This window comes from Caenorhabditis briggsae (assembly GCF_000004555.2).
Source record: "Caenorhabditis briggsae complete genome, chrIV, whole genome shotgun sequence".
Lineage (NCBI taxonomy): Eukaryota > Metazoa > Nematoda > Chromadorea > Rhabditida > Rhabditidae > Caenorhabditis > Caenorhabditis briggsae.
Genome location: NC_013487.2, coordinates 9,934,114 through 9,955,867, shown reverse-complemented (window position 1 = coordinate 9,955,867; position 21,754 = coordinate 9,934,114). Strand labels below are relative to the sequence as shown.

Here is a 21,754-nt window from a genome sequence, read left to right as displayed (position 1 = left end):
TATTTGTTTTTTTTTCGCCTACACAATAAAACATGGGAATCAATTTTTTTCAATCCGAAATTTTGGATTTTTTTCAACTGGGTTCGTGTGGACTGAGTATATTTTTGAAACAGTAACTGAGAAATCCTTTTTTGCGGAGACATCAGGTGTTAAATTTAAAGAAAGAAGATGGTTGAGAGAGGAGAGTATAAGTGTCAGTGATTTGATGGATCACCACCTAAACAGGAATTTTTGAAGAGATAGAGAGAAAGAGATCTATATCGTTTTTTTCAAATGTGTTATGGGGAATTTCGAAAGTTGAAGCTTGAAGAAGTTTTATGGCTTTTGAAATTAATCAGATGCCATGTAAATTTCAGACAATTTAAAAAAATCGGCAAGACAATGCGATAGCGATAAATAAGACAATGAAAGGGAAAAAATGATATAAAAATGCCCGCATTTTCTGCCAGGTCGCTTGCAAATATTTAACGGAGAAAGTGAGGAGAAGCCTGCGAGAAGAAGCATAGCAGGTTTATACAAAATGACGCAGACATGCAAACAGAAAGAGAGCTCTCCACCACTATTTTTACTGCGGATATCTCCAAGAAAATGAGAGTTCAAATCGGGAGACTCTGTTCAAATGGGAAGACAAATGTGGAGTGTTCTATGAATTTTCCCTGATTTTTAACACAAAAAAATGTTGAACACATAAAACACATTTTTTGCATGCATGAATAGGTTTAAAAAACACAAAAGCACACTTTTTATGTCATGAATGTCAAAAACTTCCCCAACCAAAAAATTCAAGAAAAATTAAGTACTGTATTTTAAGGTGCATCTCTTATATTTTCCAAAACTTTCAAAGCGTCTACCGTAGTTCTCACAGCGGCTGTTCGCAAGTGCGCTCTAGTGGCCACTTGAAAATTTTTTCGAAAAGCTTTTCGAAAAAAGTTTTTTCTGGGGTTTATAGTATACTTTTTGTTTTTCAAAGATTTGCTCGAAATGGGAAGAATTTTAGACTCTTTAACTAAAACTTTGTCTGGATTCTTGGTTTTTCTTGTGCTGAACATACACTGCAATTTATCACCACCATTTTTAGATCCAAAATGGATTTCTTCGATGAAATGGCTGGTGATGGGAATGATCAAGCGGTTGAGGTAAGTTTTTAGCTGAAAAATTTTTAATAAAACGTATGTTTTGAAGATGGAAGCAGCGCCAGTGGATCCGATGAAGAAGGTATTTTAGAAAAGGGTTATTCAAATGCCAACGATTGTATTTTAGCTCGAAGAAGATAAAAAACGGCAAGCCCGAGATCAAACTAAAAATCTACTGGCTGATATGAAAAGAGACGGAGGTGGTGTACATTTCGACGAGTTTACTGCTAAACGAGCTCGAACTGAGGAAGCTAAAGAGGATGCTGTCGTTGAGAGACCGATGGAAAATATTGTTGTTCATACAATCCAGACGAACAGCGAAAACTGTACGCACGAAGTTGCCATACCACCTAATGGCGAATTTACTCCATTAAAGGAGAGTTCTATTGAACCGGCAAAGTACTATCCATTCCAATTGGACGCATTCCAGGTAATTTTAGAAAAAAATGAGTAAATCAAATCTTGAATTTTTAGAAGCAAGCAATTCTATGCATTGAAAACAACGAATCAGTTCTCGTGTCGGCTCACACATCTGCTGGTAAAACTGTGGTTGCGACGTAAGTTGATTTTTTGAGAGCCATCTTGTAGAGACACTGTTTACAGCTATGCGATTGCACAATGTCTCCGAGAGAAACAGCGTGTGATTTATACTTCTCCAATCAAAGCACTCTCCAATCAGAAATATAGAGAGTTGGAAGAAGAGTTCAAAGACGTTGGTCTTATGACAGGAGATGTCACCATTAATCCAGATGCTTCATGTCTTGTTATGACTACAGAAATTCTCAGATCCATGTTATACAGAGGATCGGAGATCATCAAAGAAGTTGGTTGGGTTGTTTATGACGAAATTCACTACATGCGAGATAAAGGTAATATTAGAAATATTTTTAAAAGTTTAGTTTAAATAACTGTTAAAAATATCAGTACATCATTTTCATATTTTATGTTTTGAGACAATTTAAACGTAGTTTTTGCAGTGTCTGAAAATTTTCAAACTAAATTCAACTGAAATTTCAGAGCGCGGAGTAGTTTGGGAAGAAACAATCATCTTGATGAGCAACCATGTAAAGCAAGCGTTCTTGTCCGCTACAATTCCAAACGCAAGAGAGTTTGCTCGTGAGTTTCTTCTTATATTTTCTTTATTATAGCCTATTCTCGTTTCAGAATGGGTCTGCAGTTTAAAACAACAACCTGTGAATGTTGTCTACACAGATTACCGTCCAACTCCACTTCAGCATTTCATTTATCCAGTAAATGGGGAAGGAATGTATGAAGTTGTCAATGTTAAGGGTGAATTCCGTGAAGACAAGTTCCGCGATGCTATGAGTGGTTTGGCAACAGCTGGAGACTCAGCGGGAAGCTTCAATCAAAGACGATCTGGGAAAGGAACTTCTGGAGACTCCAACGTGCTTAAAATTATCCGATCAGTTGCTGCTAACGATGGTCTCAACTGCATCGTGTTCTCATTTTCAAGAAAAGAATGCGAAGCTTATGCGCTGAGTCTGAAAGACATGGATTTTAATCAACCACAAGAAAAGTTGATGGTAAAATCGGTTTATGAAAGTGCGATTTCACAGCTGTCACCAGAAGATCAAAATCTGCCGCAGATTACAAATGTAACTTTATTCTTTGGTAATCTATAATTTATTTTTGAATTCCAGATTCTCCCAATCCTCAAACGCGGTATTGGAGTTCATCACTCTGGTTTGATGCCAATCTTGAAAGAAACTATCGAGATTCTGTTCGGCGAGGGACTTGTGAAAGTTCTTTTTGCAACTGAAACATTTTCGATGGGGTTGAACATGCCTGCTCGTACAGTAGTCTTCACCTCTGCTCGAAAATATGATGGTACTGAGAATCGTTATATTTCGTCCGGAGAATATATTCAAATGGCTGGAAGAGCTGGAAGAAGAGGAAAAGATGATAGAGGAACCGTTATTCTAATGGTAGACTCTGCGATGTCTGCGGTTGATGCCAAGCAAATTATTAAGGTTTGACATATGTTCCCTATTGATATATTTATAGAAAACTGTTTGTAGGGAGCAACGGATCCTTTAAACTCTCAATTCCGTCTCACATACAACATGGTTCTCAATCTGATGAGAGTGGAGGGCATGGCTGTCTCACATATTATCAGCAGCAGTTTCCATCAATTCCAGAGCTACGCGAAAATTCCAGGCATCGACAAAAGTGATAATTTAATTTAAATTTTGATCCAGACAGATTTTTTCTTTCAGAGTGTGCTGAAGCAGAAAAGAAAATCAACTCCTTCAAGTTCCCATGGGAAAATGAAATGCGAACCTATATGGACCTGGTAGATCATTTAGCAAGAGTTAAGCAGGAAATTGTCAAGACCCAACGGGAACCCAGATATATTGTTGGTTTTCTCCACGCTGGACGTCTTCTAAGCGTACGAAAAACAAAGATAACCTTGCAAATTTAATGAAATATTTACAGATCAAATCCGGCGACAGAGATTTCAAGTGGGGTATCCTACATAACTTCAAAAAAGTTGTAAACCCAGAGGACAAAAATGATTCGATGTAGGTGTTTTTAGAACTCTTTGATCATTATTTTTAAATGTTCAGCTTCGTTTGTGATATGATTCTCGCTGTGGAAAAAAACGGCAAGTATGATGCATCAAATCCTGCCACTCTTCTACCAGGTTTCGATTCGAGAAATGTATGATTTCAAACGAGACAATCCAGAAGTTTCGTCTTTTAAAATTTCAGCGTACCTGGGAACGAGTTTCGATGACGCTTGACAAAATTACTGCTATCTCAGCTATTCGCCTCAAAATTCCAGAAGTCATTGATGATTCTGGAAAGAAACGCATTGATGCGGCGGTGAAAACTGCCATGGAACGATTGGGCGGCGAAATTCCACTTCTTCATCCAATTGATGATATGAATGTGAGATTTTTCATTTAATAAAAACCAATTTCATCATTTCAGATCAAAACACCGGAAATAAAAAAATTGGTTGACGATGAGAAAATATATAAAGAACGAATTGAGAATCATACGATTAATAAGGCTGCCGACTTCGAGGATCGCAAGAAACAATTTGAGAAAAAATTGGAAGCTATCAAAGAGTTTGATGCCTTGAAAGCAGAGAGAAAGAGTCTCCAAAGTACATTGCATTTGGAGGAACTCACCAACAGAAAACGAGTTCTCAGACGATTGGAATACCTTAATGCTGATGATTCCCTCCAAATCAAGGTAGCTTTAGATGTAAACACAGGTCTTTTGTAATTGCTATTGCTTCAGGGAAAAGTCGCTTGTGAGCTTTCGGCATCGGATGAGTTAATTCTGACCGAAATGATTCTGAAAGGAGTATTCAATCCACTTGACGTAGCACAAACTGCATCTCTTCTCTCATGTTTCGTTTTCCAAGACAATTGTGCTGCACCCAAACTATCTGCTGCATTACAGACATGTTTGACCGAGCTCCATGTAAGTTTTCATCACACACAAAACACATTGGTTAGTTTTATTTTCTAGGATCAAGCTCGTCACGTTGCAAAAGTGTCAAATGAATGCAAAATGGAAGTTATCGAGGATAAATATGTTAATAGTTTCAATCCAGGACTGATGGACGTTGTCTCTCAATGGGTGAGCGGAGCATCGTTCAATGATATTGTCAGAACCACCGACGTTTTTGAAGGTACCATTTTTGAAGATATTTCGAAACTCAAATTCATATTTTAGGGTCAATCATTAGGTGCCTTCGCCGTTTAGAAGAGGTTCTTCGTGAAATGATCAACGCAGCGAAAGCTCTTTCCAACAAAGAGCTAGAACAGAAATTCGAAGATGCTCGAAAGATGTTGAAGAGAGATATCGTTTTCGCTGCATCTCTTTATCTTTAATCTATTGTTGTTGCTTATTTTATTTTGTTGTTTTTTCTGGTGGTACGACGGATTGGAGATTTTCTAAAATGAAACTGTAGCAAAATGAACATTTCCTAAATCAAAATGGTTCCAAATTGAAAACTGTGCGAAATCAGAACTGCCCGGAAGTATAAATTGGACGGTACAGAAATGCCTAAAGTGAAATTGTCTCGTTTTGGACAGCTGTTAGCGCGAGCGCTCTATTGCTAACAGCTGTCCAAAACGGGACGTTCTACTTTAGGACAATTCCACTTTCGCCTTTTCTGCTTTCGGACAGTTTTCATTCCGTAAATTTTTCAATTTGGAAGTATTTCGATTCAGAAACATTTCATTTTGCTACTATTTCATTTTGGGAAATGTCTGATCCGTCGTACCACCTTTTTTTCTATGTCAGCAAGAAAATGACTCCCGTTTTTTTTCATTGAAATACTAAACTTGTTCATTTACTACTACACAATTCGCGATGAAATCAAATTTTTGTGCATTGTTTTTCCTTCTCACTAGCAGGATTTGCAACCAGCGTTCGAATGAAAAACGATTCGAGTTTTGCAAATGGCATTTCGAAAACGAGTGTCCATATTACTGCGAAACCACAAGCGGCAACAACAGACGGTACTACTTTCGTAATATACTGAAATATTTGGGGATTACTTGGGGAGATCATAGTTAACCTACTGTATGAAATGCACCCACAAAGTGAGGTGGAGATCTTTCCATATTGAATAGACCGTTGACTATCAATATATGACACAAATAAGCGCAGTAAGTTAGTTTTCCAAGTGGAGTCCAAAATGGTAATGACATAAACTTTCCAATTAGACCTGTAAAGAGAAACAGTATTATTCTGGTACAAAAATATCGGAGTGGCCGTGGCCGAAGGTCTCAAAACGATAACTACAGTAACCTAAAAATATTTTTATTTTCCGAATTTATTTTCTCGTCGAGTTTTCTGTTATTTTTTCCCTTAAAAAGTCGGAAACAATTATGACAGTGAAAAATTGAATGGAAACGCGTGAAAATAAATCCGCAAAAACTAATTTTCAGATTACGGTAGTTGTCGTAGTGGGACCACCAGTCTCATACAAAGGTCTAACTTTCTCAACTCGAATTTTTCAGACTACCAAACTCTTTCGACCAGAAATGACATAATATTCGTCTGGTGCGTTTTCCAGGTCAAAAAGTTTGGTGGCTTAGGAAATCATGTTTGGAAAATTAGGCCACCAAAGTGACATTTCTTTGGTGAAAAGGCTTGTCCTTACCAGATTGTCCTCGATTAACTGCGAAAATCAACCAACAGAGAGAAATGGACCAAGCTATTCGACTAAATCCATAATAAGTTGCTTTTTGAAAGATCGTCCAACTGTCTCCTTTATTATAACTGTGAATTATGAAAATGGACGAAACTGATAGAAAAGCCGACACTATCCAGAGGCAAAAGACGGGTCCCTGAAATTTAAGAATTCGAGAAATAATACTAGAACCCTAAAGTGTTACGTTGTTCATTTCAATCTTCATATTTCTAGTTTTCAACATCATATATCCCATACAAATTCCAAATATGAATGGAGGAATTCTGATATAAGCCGCTTCATAAACTAGATCTTGGAGTACATGAATTATGTGATCATCGCCTGTCATGCTGAAGTTATAGACGTTTTGTAGTTCTAAGATTCAATATAACTCACTATGCTTGAATCAGTGTCAAAGGAAGATCAAAATGGAAAAATAGCCAATAGTTGAGAAGAATTGAAAACAGAATAACTAAGGAGGAAATGATAATTCCAGGTACTGGTCCAAGAAGAAATCCAATTAGAAATAACGGAGAAACGAGGTACATTTGAGTGTCAGCTGCCATGTACCATGAAATTGAAAGACACTGAAATATTATAGAAATTCGATATGCTGTATTTCTCATAATAGAAGCCCCTAAACCAACAACCTTGAGTTGACCACTTCTTCATATCTTGTAAGGGAATCGAAATAAAGAAATAGTTGAGGTTGGGGTGAGTTTCTATTAGAGGAAATACGGCATTTTCACAGATGCCCCAAAATCTCAAAAAAAAAAAATATATTCTCACATTTTTTCTCGGTTCATAAATATTGTTGATATAAAGCAAATTCTTCCATCCATACTTTTTGCAATTTTCCATATCTTGTCTTTGAACGATTTCATTTGGTCCAAAATCAGTCTGAAGAAGTTTTGCATTCAAACCGTCAACAACTTGGAGCTCAATTATCTCGATTTCTGTGAGAGGTATCAAAAATGTATCAACTAATAAAATATTGGTTGTATTATAATAAATAATTTGTCAGTTGGTGACTTTTTGATATGTTTTACAGAAGTCGAGATAAATTGGCTTGAAGTTGAAAGTTGAAGAGTACTTCTATCAGATTGTTTAAATCAATTCTCTTACCAATGGTCCATATGTGGCATAGAAAAGTATAAAAGTAAGATAAGCAGGTGTCAAACGAAAGATTCGGTGCCAATAAAAAATGACCCATATCATTGGAGACTTTGCTTTTCAAATGGTTAGTTTCGGAAGGAAAGAGTAGGAAAGCATAAGTCCGGATAAGAAAAAGAATGTGTCAACTGAGAAAAACGCATTGATCCAGATTTCATAACTTCTTGTTTTCAAAATATCAATTAGTTGCATCGGATTATCAGCGTTCTTCCAATCACCCCAGATGTGTCCGGACACAACCCAAGTGAAGCTGATAAACCTTAACCAAATGAAAATGATATTTCTGAAAAGTAGAAACATTTTTTTTAACTCTACCTGATACACTCTACTCCTTTCAGATTGTTTGGATTGTTTGAAATTCTTAAGAGGGATCTTCCATTTGTGAGCTAGAGAATGCCAATAAGAACTTGAGACTTCCATCATCTTCCTCATTTGAAGTCTTCTTTAGTTGTTTTATCTTTTCCCTTTCAATTTCATGATAATAATCGAACACAGTTGCAAAAAGACAGATGAGTACAATAGTTCCAAGTACTACTGTAACTATCCAAAACAAAAAATCCGGCTGAAAATCCACTGGACGACAGGTGACGTCACAAACAAATTTGTCCTGATCCATTGAATTGTTTAGGTATTGGTTTGTGGTCATCGGCAGAATTCTCAAATGGTTCAGAGCCAATTTCAATTCAGATTCTGAGCAACTGCGAGGCATACAAATGCTCACTTTGAGATCAGTTGGTTTCCCAGCTCCACAAGTGGTTGACATAGTTTTCTGGAAGCTTTTTTCATTTCTGGACCAAAATTTTAGTTTGAAACATTTTAATTAAAATCTCACAACAGAAGTTTCGGACTTTGCCAGTATTTTCTCCACCGATAAGTTCAGATGAGCCCAACAAAATTGAGTTCTGAAATGATTTATTTAAATTTGGAAGTTGAATTTTAGAAGAAACTGACTGAAAAGTCTTATCATTTGGATTCACGACATCCAAACATTCATCATAATCTCCCATCCAAACTTTGTTGAAACCGAGTAGATTTGAAGGAATTTTACCGAAAGAGTCGAGCTCTTAAGAATAATAGCAAACGAGTTTAAAGGCAAAGGAATCTGAATCTTACGGTATAATGAGTAGATGTGGTCGTGAACTAATTTCTTCTTTGAATCTTGACATGACTTGCTTGAATCTTCACAAGGTACTATTTCCGAAGATAGTATTTTCAGACCTAGAAACCTTTATACCGTATTCTCGCTTATACCCACCGAATTTTCTCTAATAGAAGCCTACCCAAACTGTCAAATTTGCGCTCAATTATCTCGATTCTTGTAAAAAATATCGAAAACTTGTCAACTAATAAAATGTGTATCATATTATTACCAATATTTTGTCAGTTGACTAATTGCTAATAACTTTTACAGAAATCGAGATAATTGAGCTCAAAGTTGACGGTTTGGGTCGGCTTCCATTAGAGAAAATAGGTATTTCTCTAATTCAACTACCTAAAAGACCTCTGATTTGTGAAATTGAAATTCACAAAAAGAAACAAAGTTAAGTACTCACTCGTTGTCCAAGAGTCAATGTCCTTAATGCATTTTTCAGAAATCAAATTTCGCAGTGAATCTTCATTTCCATTAGTGAAATGAACAATCAAGAAGAGTAACAGATAAAAATTCATGTTGCTTTGTGTTACAAACTGGTGGGTTTTTGTTTTTTAAAAGCTACTTGGTTATCATTTAAACTTTGTTTTGAATGAAAAATTAAGATGATATAGTCTCTAAAAAGTTGAAAAACAATCAGAACTTCCTTGTGAAACCAAACATTCAGCAACGGAAAACGAAGGAATTACCACAAATATTCCTTAAATGAGGCGTCATGAGATTCCTCGAAGTTCCTTTTTGGAGTTAGGGTATGCATACTGACGTAACTGTGTACAGTGTTTAGTGTTTACACAGGGCTATGCTATCGTGTCGCTTTTACATATACCGTAAAATTTGTATTAGAAGGGCCGCCCCTTCTATTGTTCCAATGTACCTTCGGAGAGCCCTTCTATTGCAGGGCCCATCAATTAGAGGGAGCCCTTTTATTTTTTCGGCCATTTTTTCCGAAAATTTTTATAAAAAGAAACGACCTATCAACTTCATCAAATTGAGCAAGCTTTCGAGCAAAAAAAGAGTGTTTATAAGAAAACGTACGGAAATATTTAATTGAACCTTTTTCAAGGTGCTCTTCTATTTTTCCCCAGCTTGCGCCACTGTAGCTCAGCTAGTAGGGGCGCGGCACTTCCAGCGTTTGGTCCACAAGTTCAACTCCTCAATATATGAACAGAATTTTGGGAAAGTTACTTTTTTCGAAAAAAAAAACGAACATTTCCAAATATTTACTTTCAAATTATTCTGTCCATTTTCCCATACATTTTCAATTCTATCAAAACGAACCTATCATCCCATCACTTTCCATTTCCATTCCAAAATTAAAACAAATTTGTTCCGTTCAGGGTTTTTGTGCCCTTTTTGTTTTATATCAAAGAAAATCATTCAACGGTTTAATTTGAAGATTCCATGGCAATAAGATCAAGTTATCATAAAAATCGGTGTGATAAGGAAGTTGATGAATGGAAAACTTGATAATATCGATCTCAGACAGCTTCTGGAGTGTTGATTACAAAATTCAATAATTCCAGTTTCCTATTCAAGTGTTCCTCGACGTTATCAGACAAAAAGGTGTTATAATGATGACGTTTGAATGATTAGAAAGTTTACATAAGTGATAAAAGAAAAGTGTGTATACTAAATATAACGAAAAAAGACAACCAGCGGTCATTTCTTTGTGAATCTATTGTCTTTCAAGTGACCCGAAACTCTCCGTTTTCCTTTTCTGACTCCTCTTGTCTTCTGTCAGTTTGGAAGTTTGGTTTCTGAAAAGGATTATAGTTCCAAGTTTTGAGTTTTCCATGATTCTTGATGACCATTATCAAAGTGATAATAAAATATTTATTTTTTGATCTACCTTCGTTCCGAAAGTTTCTTCCATCAACATACTAGTTGGAATCATAAAACTTTCGTCTTCTTTTTCTATAATTCTTCTTCTCTATTCTCTCTTTTCTTCTTTTTTATTTCCTGGTTATGAACATAGTTATTCTTGTTATTTGTACTATTCAGTCACTTTTTTCTCGATCATACTAAATAATGACAGTGTCTCGGAGGTTCAATTGTCGTCGGTCTAGTCAGGCGGATTTCTCCCAATATTCCCGGATCCCTTTTTCCTTCATACAGTACTATAGCTTATCTGCTTTGTAAATATTTGACTTTATCAAATGTTTTTTATTTATCAAGTTTCAGAACAACGAATGGCGTCATCCACAGCACCACCGGTGGATACCTCACTCCAAATTATTGGTTACGTGGCACTTCTTCTCTCATGTTGTGCTTTCGGAACAATGTTTGTTCCTTTGAAAAGGAGGAATTCTAAAGATGGTAATTGAAAGAAGCCGTTCAAAAATCACACCAATTTTCCAGGATTTTTTGTTCAGTGGATTGAATGTGGAGTGATTTTTATTGTGGGATGCATTTTCTATGTGGCACGCGGCTTCCCGAAATTCGAGCCTATCGCATGTATCGGAGGTTTTTTGTATGCAACTGGTAAGAAATTCTGGAGGAGAACTTCATTATCTGGATACCTGTGAAAGATATCAAAAATGTGATTTTGATATCTCTCGCATGAATCGAGATAATTGAACTCAAAGTTGGCAGTTTGGGTGGACTCCTATAAGAGAAGATACGGTAAAGTAATCTTCGTTTTTTATAGGGAATGTGTTCAGTGTTCCGATTGTGGAAGGCATTGGAATGGGAGTGGGATTTCTGATCTGGACAAGTTTACAAGTACTGTTTTATTGCAGTTTTAAAAAATCAATTCAGAAGATGATTCCAGATTATTGTTGGCTGGGGAGTAGCGAGATTTGGACTTGGTCAATGGATCGCACCACAAAATGTGAAGAACGATGTGTTGAACTATGTCGGCATATCTCTAACAATTGTGAGTGGAGTTCTACTGATTTTTGTGAAACATGTTGAGCCGGAACCGGAGAACGAATATTCTGTGACAAGTAAAGAAATGGAACATCGAGATGAAATTGAACTGAGGACCAGTGACTCTGAACGTTCTTCATTTGATATGACTGGATTGGCGAAAAAAGTCCCGTAAGAATTAAATTCTTCAGAACTTTGTTATCCAATTTTTTGTTCCAGATTTATCCTTATGGCTATGGTGCTTGCGTGTCTCCATGGTCTCATGATGACTCCAATTGAATATCTGAAACAGGAAAATCCCCCAACTGATAATTTTCAAGGTAAGTAGTTGATATTGTTTTTAATAATTGTATCATTTATGTTTGTAGTTTTCGACTACATCTTTCCATTCTACACATCCGTATTTCTTTTCTCAACGATCTACTTTCTTTCCTACTGCGTACTCCTCCGTCGGAGAGCCTACGTGGAAAGGAATCTGGTAATCCCTTCAATTGGATACGGCCTGTTGTGGACAGCAGGTAAATCTAACGTTAAATCTTATAAATCATCCAAGTCCATTTTAGGAATGACACTGTGGTTTGTCTCAAGTGACAAGTTATCTCAAGTGGTTGCTTATCCATGTACTGCTCGTCTTCCACCATTAATCAGTGGAGCCCTTGATGTTTTCGTATTCAAGAGTATTCAGGTTAGGGTTATTGTTCGAGATATCTGTGTGCAGTTATCTATATTTTCCAGGGAAGCCGATCATTCACAGTATTGGCCATTTCGTCAATCGTTGGTGTTGTTTCAGTGATACTGATTGCTTTATCCAATCAAATATGATCGAAAATTCGAAACTGATTGCCCATTTTGATCTCAAAACTAATGTTGTATTCTTGAAAGAATAAAAGATTTCTATGTTTATAGTTTTTGCTTCGAAGTATTCAACTAAATATTTATTTTAAAAAGAATCATCTTCAACCTAATTATGTATAACGTAAGGTTGAGTACCGAAGAACTTGTAATTGAAGGACCCCCGAACTGACAAGGTTTAGTCAATTTACCTCGGTTACTGTAAAAGATATAAAAAAGTTGTCAACTGAAAAATTGTTTATCATAATTTTCCAAACATTTTATCAGTTGACCCATTTTTAATATCTTGTATAGAAATGAGATAATTAATAATTCAAACTCGACAGTGTCCTTTTATTACAGGTTTTACGGTACTTCAATTTTAACAGAGTATATGTAACAGGACATGACCGAGCAGCGGCTTCTTAAATTCCAAGAAAAAATGTCCTTGCAAAAAGTGGGCAGAGCTCAAATTGCAAGCTGCGCACGGTTTTGCCGCACAGTTTGTGTCATGACCGTGCAAAAATGTGCGAGAAAACTGTGCGGCAAAATTTTGTACAGTTTGCAATTTAGGTTCCGCCCACTGAATTCGCGCACTTTCTCAGTGTTTTTTCCCGGAATGTTTTTTTCCTTGGAATTTGAGGGTTTGTTTGTTTTGGAGACCCCGGAATTTCCGGGGTCTCTTGTTTTGAACGGGAGCATGAATGTGCGCTCGCTCGCACTCCGACAGAATTCGAAAAAATTTTGCAGGACTGTATAACCCAAAATCGATCGTTTTGCGCTTTTATTTGTTTATAAATTGTATTATCTCCAACTGAAAAAATGTGTTGAATGTTTTATCGTCTCTTAATCAACTTTTATATTCACCAATTTATTGACTTTCCTTCGTTTTCAGAACATGTCACTCTTCGGGTCTTCAACTCCACAAAAAACTGCTTTCACTTTTCCCACACCAGGTGCTCCAGCAACTTCCGCTGGCTCGTTGTTTGGAAGCACGTATGTTTTCTTGAATATTTTGACTTAATGTCAAATGGTACCGCTTTTAGAACTCCATCAAAGCCACTGTTCGGGTCAACAACTCAAGCATCGTCGACTCCTTCACTTTTCGGTACTACAACTACTTCCACACCCTCTGGAGGATTGTTTGGAAGTATGTTAATTTTGATTTAAAAGTCTTAAATTACAAAAAGTGCAAAATATCTGATTTTCAGAAAGTACTACATCAACTACCACAACGTCTTCTGCTGGAACTCTTTTCGGAGCTGCCCCTACTACCACTACTACTCCCAGCTTATTCGGTTCATCTAACACTGGTGAGTTTTGTAAATTACCATCATCATCATCATCATCATCACTTCTTTTCAGTTCATAGTGTAGTTTCCAAGTGTTGTGTGGTATTGTTGAGAGAAAAAGGATTTTGGGAGGAGGGAGTCTTTATGAATACGGAATAGTTGTTAATTAAGGAACTCAGTTTGTAATTCTGAATAGAAATGTTATAGTTGACACTCACTAATAGAACGGTTCTGATTTAAGAAATCTTTTGATCTACCGATGATCTATCTGCTTGCGCTTATTGGGCGCTATCCATTTGTCAATTTCTTTCTCTCCTATCGCTCTTATTCTCTCGTAGATATTGTGTCATCCTTTTTCCTTCACTTTATGTCGTGATACTGTGATCGCTGTTATTTTCTGCTGATTTTCATTGCATTCCCAAGCCGTTAGCATACGCATCAGGGTCTATTTTGTTTCGAACGGTTTGCCAATGAGCAGCAAGCGACGGAATGCATTGCTTACCATTGACTTGAGTCTTGTTCCGCCGGATTCTGAATTTGGACGGAAGTTGGTAGAAGAACGAGAAGAAAAACCACCAACGGATGCCGAATCCACTTATGGAGGTAAATGTATGGAAGCTCCGGGATTTCAAAGAGAGAAGTCACTCTTTTCAAGAATTATTTGCTGTTCTGATGCTGCTTATAACCGCATGATTTTCACAATATGTTCAGTGTTAATAGTAATTGGACGTTCAACTACTTTAGGGGTCTTCGGAATGTCGGGAACGAATACAGGAACTTCAACCGGAGAACCGGTAGCAAAATCTCCTGTCATGACAAGAATGGCAGCATTCAGATCAGGAGCTGTCGGCTCGGGAAGCGTTGGAGCCGCGCCATCTCTCGGTTCTCTGTCGGTGGCGACAACAACTCCATCTTCATCCTTTTTGACACCAAGTACATCGAATTTGACTTCAGCAGCCTCGCGGCCACCCTCAATTTTCAACCCGGGAGGTTGGTTCTGTGTTCAACTTTTGCCTGGGAGTTTTCGTGATAGCTTTCATACTTTCTATGACAGGTGGTGGATCTTGGTAGATCAACTTTTGATCCTAAACGTTTTGGACTTCGTAAAAACTAGCTATGTTTAGGATTTGTTATCAAAATGAGGCCATAGCGGGGATTAATAGTCATTTGCGAACATTACAAATTTTAAAATTACTTTTCTAGTTAATTTTTAGGTACCACTGGATTTGGATCCACGACAAATACCACTACCGGAGGTTCACTTTTCGGATCAACGCTCTCAAAACCCACCACTGGTGGACTATTCGGATCTAGTACTTCAACATTCGGTGGACTTGGATCAACTCAGCAGCAACATCAGCAGCAGCAGTCGGTTGTCCAGCAACAACAAGTTGTTCAGGTGAGTTTTAGAAATTAAATCACAAAACTAATTAGACTTTCTTTCAGCAATACCATCCATTCGTGAAAGCATGCGGAGATCCAAAAATTCTTGGAAACGACAACGATGGAATGATTGCGAAGCTGAATCAAGTCGCAGCATCTCTCGGCGTTGGAAAGGCTCCATATAAAGACGGAAATCAGATTCAAACGTTCACAATGGAAGGCAACTTATTCGAAAAGTTCAAAGGAATCGGATATAACAAAATTTCGGAACGAACAGACGACGAGGGACATGTCACTTTAGTTTTGAAACATCCGATCGCTAACTTTAACACAGAAGAGCGAAAAGATAAGATTCTAGAGGTTATTAAGACAATTCTGGCCAGTGGACCTAATGTCGAAGTTCGTTATGCTCCGGGAAGCTCTATGCGATCACTCCCAGACGGATTCACTGAGATTTGTATAATTGCCAAAGAAGGAGGTTTCGTGGCGAGCGCCATCAAATTAGCCCAAGCTCTCAATGACACTCCCAAGCTGACACAACTCGAAGCACAATTGCAAGTCGATAAAGCAAGAGTTCTTCCGAAAGTTGGAATGTCGAAAGCACAACGTGATCGTTATTTGGAGACTGTCCCAGATGGTTAGTTATTGATGCTGATGTCTTTCAAATATTTATGTCATTTTTTTCAGGCTACGATGAGCAGATTTGGAAACAGGCAATTAGGGAAAATCCTGCGCCAAAGAAATTGCTTCCGGTTCCAGTTCGTGGATGGGAAGCCCTGAGAGAGCGACAAAGGGCTCAAGTCGGAGAATCGAAACTTTTCAATGAAGCAATTCAATCTCTCGTTGATCGAGTTGAATTCACTTCGGTATCGAATTAATTGGAGGAATCTAGAATTTATTGTTTTAATTCCAGAATGAGCATGCACGAGCACTTATTTCAATGGAGAATATTCGCAATCGGCACAAAACACTTTCTTATCGAATCATTCGCATTCTTCTCGCTCAATGGATTGCTGCCCGTTTCTCTCGTAATGTCGACGCCGATGAATCTGCTATCGAAGGAAGATGCGATACGCTTGCCCAAAAAATCAACCGCGAATATCAAGTTCAGGTCAGTGTTTTGAGATTTTAAAGTTTCTATCGTAATGTATGGTTTTTTTTTTCAGTTCTTCGTTGATCAGTTTTACCAAATCTTGGAAACGAAACCTGATAAATTACAAGAATCAATGTGGACGATGTTTGATATGACAATGGAGGATGAGCATTATGCTCGTAAAGTGCTCACTAAGTTCGTCAACATTTGCTGCGGGCTCTTCGAAAAGTCAAACGAACAAATTGAGAGCCTCGAAGCATGTCGACGTGCTCTTGAAGGATAATTAATTCATCGAAAGCTTAAAATGATCTTCTATTGTTTTCTTCTCATGTCAATCACTTTGTTTCGATTCTTCGTTGTTTTGAATGATATTTTTTCTTGCGATTCTCTATTTGTGTGCACAGAACAGTATTTCCTCGATTTCGAACTATTTAAATATTTTCCAAGAAACTGTACTATTACATTTCCCCGATTCCGATGAAATTCTCAGGTTTTTTTTCCGGGATCACTTGCTTAGTTTTCAACCATCCCGATTTTGGCTTTCGTTTGTTAGTCCACAAGATTCTCATAAATTGTACTTTAAATTTATGTACTTTTTAATACTCCAACTTCTTTTCCTCATTCTCAATGAATTCTATCTTTGACTTATTCGAAGTTTCCAACATCTGTAATTTTTCTGTAACAATATTTTATACTTCAAGTTTTTTTTCGACTTCTGCGGACTAACTGTTTTTCTATGCGGAAAACATGGGTGAAGAGGATTCGGTGGAGAAGCGCCGGCAGCGATCAGAGGAAGCTCGACGCGCTGCTCTGAAGCTGAAGGACCAACAAAAGAAAGAAAGAGAACGTCAAATTGCCGCTGATATCGCTAATGTGGACAAAAAAGCAACGAAACGAATTGTTTTCAATGATTCAGACGGCGAAGAAGACGAAGAACAGACGGCGGAATCAGGCGATAAGAAATCGTCGTCCGGCTCTTCTAAACGTCCAAAGCTTTTCGATTCTGAAGATGAAAAAGATGAAGATATAGATGGAACCACATTCGAAATCAAAAACCGACATTCTGGATCAAAAGGAGAGCAGCTGATGAAGTTGGAATCGCGATTCAATAGTGACCCACGTTTCAAGCTAGATGATAAATTTGCTGAAAGCGATTCCGATGATGACAGGAATGGAGAAGAGACTGCCGAGAAACAAGAAATGCAACTGGAGAAGGACAAAAATCGCGAACTTCTTTCGAAGATTCTAGGAAAAAGTGTTGAGGAGAAGAAACCGAAAACAGCTGAAACCGCTACACTGAAAGCTCGTCCCTTCACTCGTTTTGATCCTGAAAATCCTGAACACGTGGAATGGATGAAACAGTTTGATGCTGCGAAAAACCCTCAGAAATCGTCGAAAAAATCAGCAGATGTAGAAGAGAAACCTCAGGATTCAGAAGACGATGATGATGATGAAGAAAAGGAAAAAGATGCGGAGCAAAAAGAGGATGATGAAGAAAGCGGAAACGAGGAATTTGAAAAAGCTGAGATCTACTTCAAAATGGATGAAACGTTTTCAGCAGAGGTTTGTGGATAATTGGATAGTTTTCTTTTCACGGTTTTCAATTGCAGATGAAAGGACGGAAAGAGACTGGAGAACCATCTTCAGGCGGTTTTTCTTTCCTATCTATGATGGGAAGAACTTATGACAATGATCCGGAAACAGAAGAAATAGAGGATAGTACAAGTGCTGAGAAGGAAGAGAAGAACACCAAAGAGAAAGTAAAAGTAGAAAAACAGCTAAAGAATGTTGAGAAGGGATTATTAAAAGTGAAAGTGAGCACAAAGTTTTTTGTCGATCCTCTTTCTGATGAGAAGTTGAGAAGTATGGCTGCGAATTTCCGAAGAACCCAAACTCTTGAGAAAGTTATCGATAATTGGGCGCCTCATCGTGATGCTATTTTTAAGGTGAGTATCACATCTTCATATCCACGCAAGCGACACGTCTCCGTCGTCTTTGTGTGGTCAAAACATTCTAACCGTCTGCACGTCCATCTTTCTCTAGCTATTTCTGTCTTTTACCTACATTCCCTACGCAAACCCAGAAAACTATTTTTTTAGTCCTCGTGATATAATTTAAAAAAACGAATATCAAAAGGGTCCTTTCTTTTCGGAATTTTTAAATTTGAAAATTTGAAAAAAAAACACACAAAATCAAGGATCCTAATGCTTTGAAGCGTTCTCCTTTAAGACCTAGTATTTTACCGAGAAAACTAATATTTAATTTTTTTTCAGTTATGGAAAAAGCAACGTCGTGACGCCGTCAAAAAACAGAAAGAATCGTTTTTGACAAACGGAAGAAGGAAGAGAAAAGCGGAAGATGCTAATGGAACTGTGAATAACGAATAGTACTTTGATTTTAGCTATTTGGAAGTTGTTGTTTGTTTTTTGTTGGAATTTACTTTGTTTTCATAAAATATTCACCATGAAATCCGAATCTTGAAATCTCAGTTGTTATGGCCTCCATCCATATTTATGTTTCTTCTATTTTCTTCTGAATTCAGGTTAATTTGTATTCCCAGATGTCTTTCGCTGATATTCTTGATGCGAAACCCAAAGAGCCAAAACTTTATCAAATACTTGGATGCGATGGAAGAGCAACAGTGAGTTTTCAGGGATTGTATCTATTCTGGTATTCTGTGTTCCAGACTGATCAAATCACCGCTGAGTATCGATCAAGAGTCAGAGATTGTCACCCGGACAAAGTCATGAAGGGAGAGGAATCTACTGCCACAACAGAAAAGTTCGTGGAACTTCAGAATGCCTACTCAATTTTGACAAGTGAGACGAGTCGGAAATCTTACGATTCCTGGCTCCATTCTCCATTTCCAGTCACTTTTGAAGAATTCGCAAAGTCTCAGGATAAGTTTCAAATGGTAATAGTCTGCTTCAGTTGATTTAAGTTTTTTTTCGTTCTTCCTTGGTTATATTTTCTTCCAAAAGGAGCGAAAATTAACGTTTCAGTCGACACATTGGGCGGTTCCAAAAACTCAATCATCTATCAAGGATATACCATCTGAATCATTAACAGAAAAGTTGTCTACAGATTCAGATAAAACTAGTTCTCGTTGGGCTGATGGTGATCGATATCAATCATCGACTGCTTCGGCATTTCGAAACTACGAAGTTTGAATCAAAAATACATGCAAAAATTATGATTTAAATCAAACAATTCCAATTATGATACTCTGAAAATATGTCTAAATATGTGTTGTGAATAGCTGGAAATAAAGTTTCATATATTTTATTGTGTAATTTTGTTTTTCTTCTTTTGGTAATCGTCATTCTCGATTTTTTCTCTATTTGATTGCATTCTCCAGGAGTCGAAGGTACTCATGGTTTCAGATTCTACTCACTTGTAGGCCGATTCTACAGTCTTTGTATGAACGGTGAGTTGCGCTTGAAATTCTGAGGGACAGTTATTTAAAAGTTACGAAATTTTGAAAGTCTGAAAATCCGAGAATTTGAAGTTCTGAAATTATGGTGTTTCGAAAGTCTAAAAATCTGAAAGTTTGAAGTTACGAAGTTCCGAACTTTTGAAATTATAATATTCTGAAAATCTGAATCCATTTCCATAATTTCGTGAAAGTTTTTTCAGCCTACTCGTTTGACGGTCTTGTTGTTGCTGCTCTTCTATTCATTTGCACCTGTGCTTATCTGAAACGCGTTCCACGAGTCAGTAGCTGGTTGCTGTCCGAAAAGAAAGGATTCTTCGGAGTATTTTATAAAGTAACTCTATAATCAGCTTGAATTTCAAAATGATACATATTTTCCAGGCCGCTGTCATCGGTATCCGTCTTCACTCATTCGTAGCGCTCTCCTGCCTTTCTGCTGCAGTCTACGTTCTGTTTGTCCGCTAAAAAATGGTTCAAGGAAAGCTGAAGCAAAAGACCGTTCTTCCAAAGGGTGTCAAACAGAAGGTCAAGAAAGCCAAGAAAGAGGGACCAAAGAAGGGAAAGTTCTTACATATTGCTCCAAAGAAGGCACATATCATTGAAGCGGTGAGTGTGATATTAACCTAACCTTCTGATACAGCTGTTCCGTTTTCAGGAAAAAGTTTCTGCCCACGTCACAAAGATCATTAACGACAAGAACGAAGAGATGGTGAAGGGACGTGCCGATACCGCTGTTGGTAAAAACAAAAAATAATTAACTACTCTTGGGTTTCTATCGTCTGATTTTTATTGTTGTTTCTGAAAATAAACTGTTAGCCAAGAATGTTGCGTATTGCTCCTGTTGTAAATATAACTTTCATTCAGGATAAATAAGATTGGATGGTTCTTTATAGTAGTCAGACATGCAGCGGGTGCCCTGTAAGATTTTGAAGATTTTTCGACTGATATTGAAAGCTGTCGGACCCTTAAGGAGATGACTGCCACGAAGTTTTTTAGCGGAAAGATTCAGATTTTAAAGGTCTACCTGTGATCCACGATAGATGTCGTTTAATTGAAACTTTTTTCCTAGAGCATTTCCTTTATTATTTTTTCCACTTGAAAAAAAAGTAGGTTGATATGTACCAAGAAGATCACACATTCAAAAAGTGCGCGGCGTCTTTCACAAATCAACAATCCAATTCAAATATACTCTGGTCAACCGTCTCACCCTTAACTTTTTGCTGGTTTTCTCTGCTCGACGCCCACGAAATCATTTTTTAATGCTCTTTCCCACTTTGTACCCCATCAAAATGAGCACAGATCGTCTATCCCACCATTTTTTCTGCTGATAATCCTACAAATGTTACTTTACAACTGGTGAGTTATGTAATACTTTAAAACCTGTAATAGACGGGCCCCATACTGTCCTATGTTTCTTGGCTCCTTCGCAAGATATCAAAACTGTGTCAACTAACATGGTTGTGATATTACGATCAAGAATCCAACAGTTGACAACTTTTTAAATCTTTGACAGGTACCGAGATACAAATTTACGGGACCATTCTATTACAGTTTTTTACGGTAATTCAAAAACTTTGTCAGAGTTTTCCAGAATAGGCAGGATTTTTCAATGAAAAACTTTTCAAAGTTGATATTTTTATCCCCAACTTTGAAATTATGTTTCCTATACTTTCCCTCAAAGTTTCCTTGGTTCAGTCTCCAAGTTTTCAAAACTCTGGTAAGTACGGTAACCCAATGTTTTTTGGGTTTCTCATAACTTTGTTGTCCGGCACTTTGTTCATTATATGGAACATCTATTTTTTGGCTGATTTGGGGTCAAAAAGCAGAAAAACCTAGAAAAATGTTAGTCTCAATTTTCAGATTTTATTCATGTTCTTTTGACTACGGAAGTTGTTAACTCTGACTTTGGAATATTCGATAACACATCTATACTTTTTCTGATTAAAACAAGAATCAATCATAATTACGCTGTATAAAAGAAACATCGCATAGATTTTATTTGAGTCGAATACGTGCTGTCACAGAGACATCTGGACACCTAGTTTCGGACAAGTGACCCAGTTTCTGTAAAGGAGGATATTTTTCTCACGGACAAAATATAAATCTCACTGATCAGCTGCTTCCGTATGAATATATTTCATTTACCGTAAAACCTCTAATAGAACGACACCCGGAACGTCCACTTTGAGCCTATATATCTCACTTCTTTTGAAAGGTATC

The 21,754-nt window shown here is 37.3% G+C and overlaps 9 protein-coding genes across 9 annotated transcripts; 7 read left to right on the top strand and 2 right to left on the bottom strand.

The window, feature by feature from the left end:
• Positions 1-1,085: 1,085 nt before the first annotated feature.
• On the top strand, positions 1,086-5,001 carry Cbr-mtr-4 (the record flags this gene model as incomplete). The annotated part of the gene is made up of 17 exons (XM_002633736.1): positions 1,086-1,136; positions 1,183-1,215; positions 1,261-1,563; positions 1,608-1,690; positions 1,737-2,002; positions 2,151-2,249; positions 2,298-2,749; positions 2,795-3,124; positions 3,173-3,323; positions 3,371-3,543; positions 3,591-3,676; positions 3,722-3,815; positions 3,866-4,045; positions 4,088-4,354; positions 4,403-4,588; positions 4,637-4,799; positions 4,844-5,001. 17 exons carry the CDS (start codon positions 1,086-1,088, stop codon positions 4,999-5,001), a joined length of 3,075 nt encoding a protein of 1,024 aa, XP_002633782.1.
• A 490-nt stretch (positions 5,002-5,491) lies between these two features.
• Positions 5,492-7,529, bottom strand: CBG26399 (the record flags this gene model as incomplete). Its single annotated transcript, XM_045235766.1, has 6 exons — positions 5,492-5,866; positions 6,445-6,468; positions 6,517-6,661; positions 6,708-6,898; positions 7,101-7,211; positions 7,437-7,529. 6 exons carry the CDS (start codon positions 7,527-7,529, stop codon positions 5,492-5,494), a joined length of 939 nt encoding a protein of 312 aa, XP_045098209.1.
• A 316-nt stretch (positions 7,530-7,845) lies between these two features.
• CBG26398 lies at positions 7,846-8,491 on the bottom strand (the record flags this gene model as incomplete). Its single annotated transcript, XM_045235764.1, has 3 exons — positions 7,846-8,253; positions 8,317-8,386; positions 8,436-8,491. 3 exons carry the CDS (start codon positions 8,489-8,491, stop codon positions 7,846-7,848), a joined length of 534 nt encoding a protein of 177 aa, XP_045098208.1.
• Positions 8,492-10,823: 2,332 nt separating this feature from the next.
• CBG03472 lies at positions 10,824-12,324 on the top strand (the record flags this gene model as incomplete). Its single annotated transcript, XM_002633735.1, has 8 exons — positions 10,824-10,950; positions 10,993-11,115; positions 11,282-11,355; positions 11,405-11,673; positions 11,722-11,822; positions 11,871-12,020; positions 12,066-12,187; positions 12,238-12,324. 8 exons carry the CDS (start codon positions 10,824-10,826, stop codon positions 12,322-12,324), a joined length of 1,053 nt encoding a protein of 350 aa, XP_002633781.1.
• A 907-nt stretch (positions 12,325-13,231) lies between these two features.
• Positions 13,232-13,784, top strand: CBG03471 (the record flags this gene model as incomplete). Its single annotated transcript, XM_002633734.1, has 4 exons — positions 13,232-13,329; positions 13,380-13,483; positions 13,545-13,646; positions 13,699-13,784. 4 exons carry the CDS (start codon positions 13,232-13,234, stop codon positions 13,782-13,784), a joined length of 390 nt encoding a protein of 129 aa, XP_002633780.1.
• A 311-nt stretch (positions 13,785-14,095) lies between these two features.
• Positions 14,096-16,384, top strand: Cbr-npp-1 (the record flags this gene model as incomplete). Its single annotated transcript, XM_045235763.1, has 6 exons — positions 14,096-14,615; positions 14,840-15,024; positions 15,072-15,645; positions 15,696-15,874; positions 15,922-16,119; positions 16,175-16,384. 6 exons carry the CDS (start codon positions 14,096-14,098, stop codon positions 16,382-16,384), a joined length of 1,866 nt encoding a protein of 621 aa, XP_045092405.1.
• Positions 16,385-16,848: 464 nt separating this feature from the next.
• On the top strand, positions 16,849-18,488 carry CBG03469 (the record flags this gene model as incomplete). The annotated part of the gene is made up of 3 exons (XM_002633732.1): positions 16,849-17,664; positions 17,712-18,047; positions 18,375-18,488. 3 exons carry the CDS (start codon positions 16,849-16,851, stop codon positions 18,486-18,488), a joined length of 1,266 nt encoding a protein of 421 aa, XP_002633778.1.
• Positions 18,489-18,661: 173 nt separating this feature from the next.
• CBG03468 lies at positions 18,662-19,271 on the top strand (the record flags this gene model as incomplete). The annotated part of the gene is made up of 3 exons (XM_002633731.2): positions 18,662-18,742; positions 18,788-19,015; positions 19,104-19,271. 3 exons carry the CDS (start codon positions 18,662-18,664, stop codon positions 19,269-19,271), a joined length of 477 nt encoding a protein of 158 aa, XP_002633777.2.
• A 731-nt stretch (positions 19,272-20,002) lies between these two features.
• On the top strand, positions 20,003-20,288 carry CBG26397 (the record flags this gene model as incomplete). The annotated part of the gene is made up of 2 exons (XM_045235762.1): positions 20,003-20,140; positions 20,190-20,288. The coding sequence occupies 2 exons, from the start codon at positions 20,003-20,005 to the stop codon at positions 20,286-20,288; spliced, it is 237 nt and encodes a 78-aa protein (XP_045098207.1).
• Positions 20,289-21,754: the final 1,466 nt, after the last annotated feature.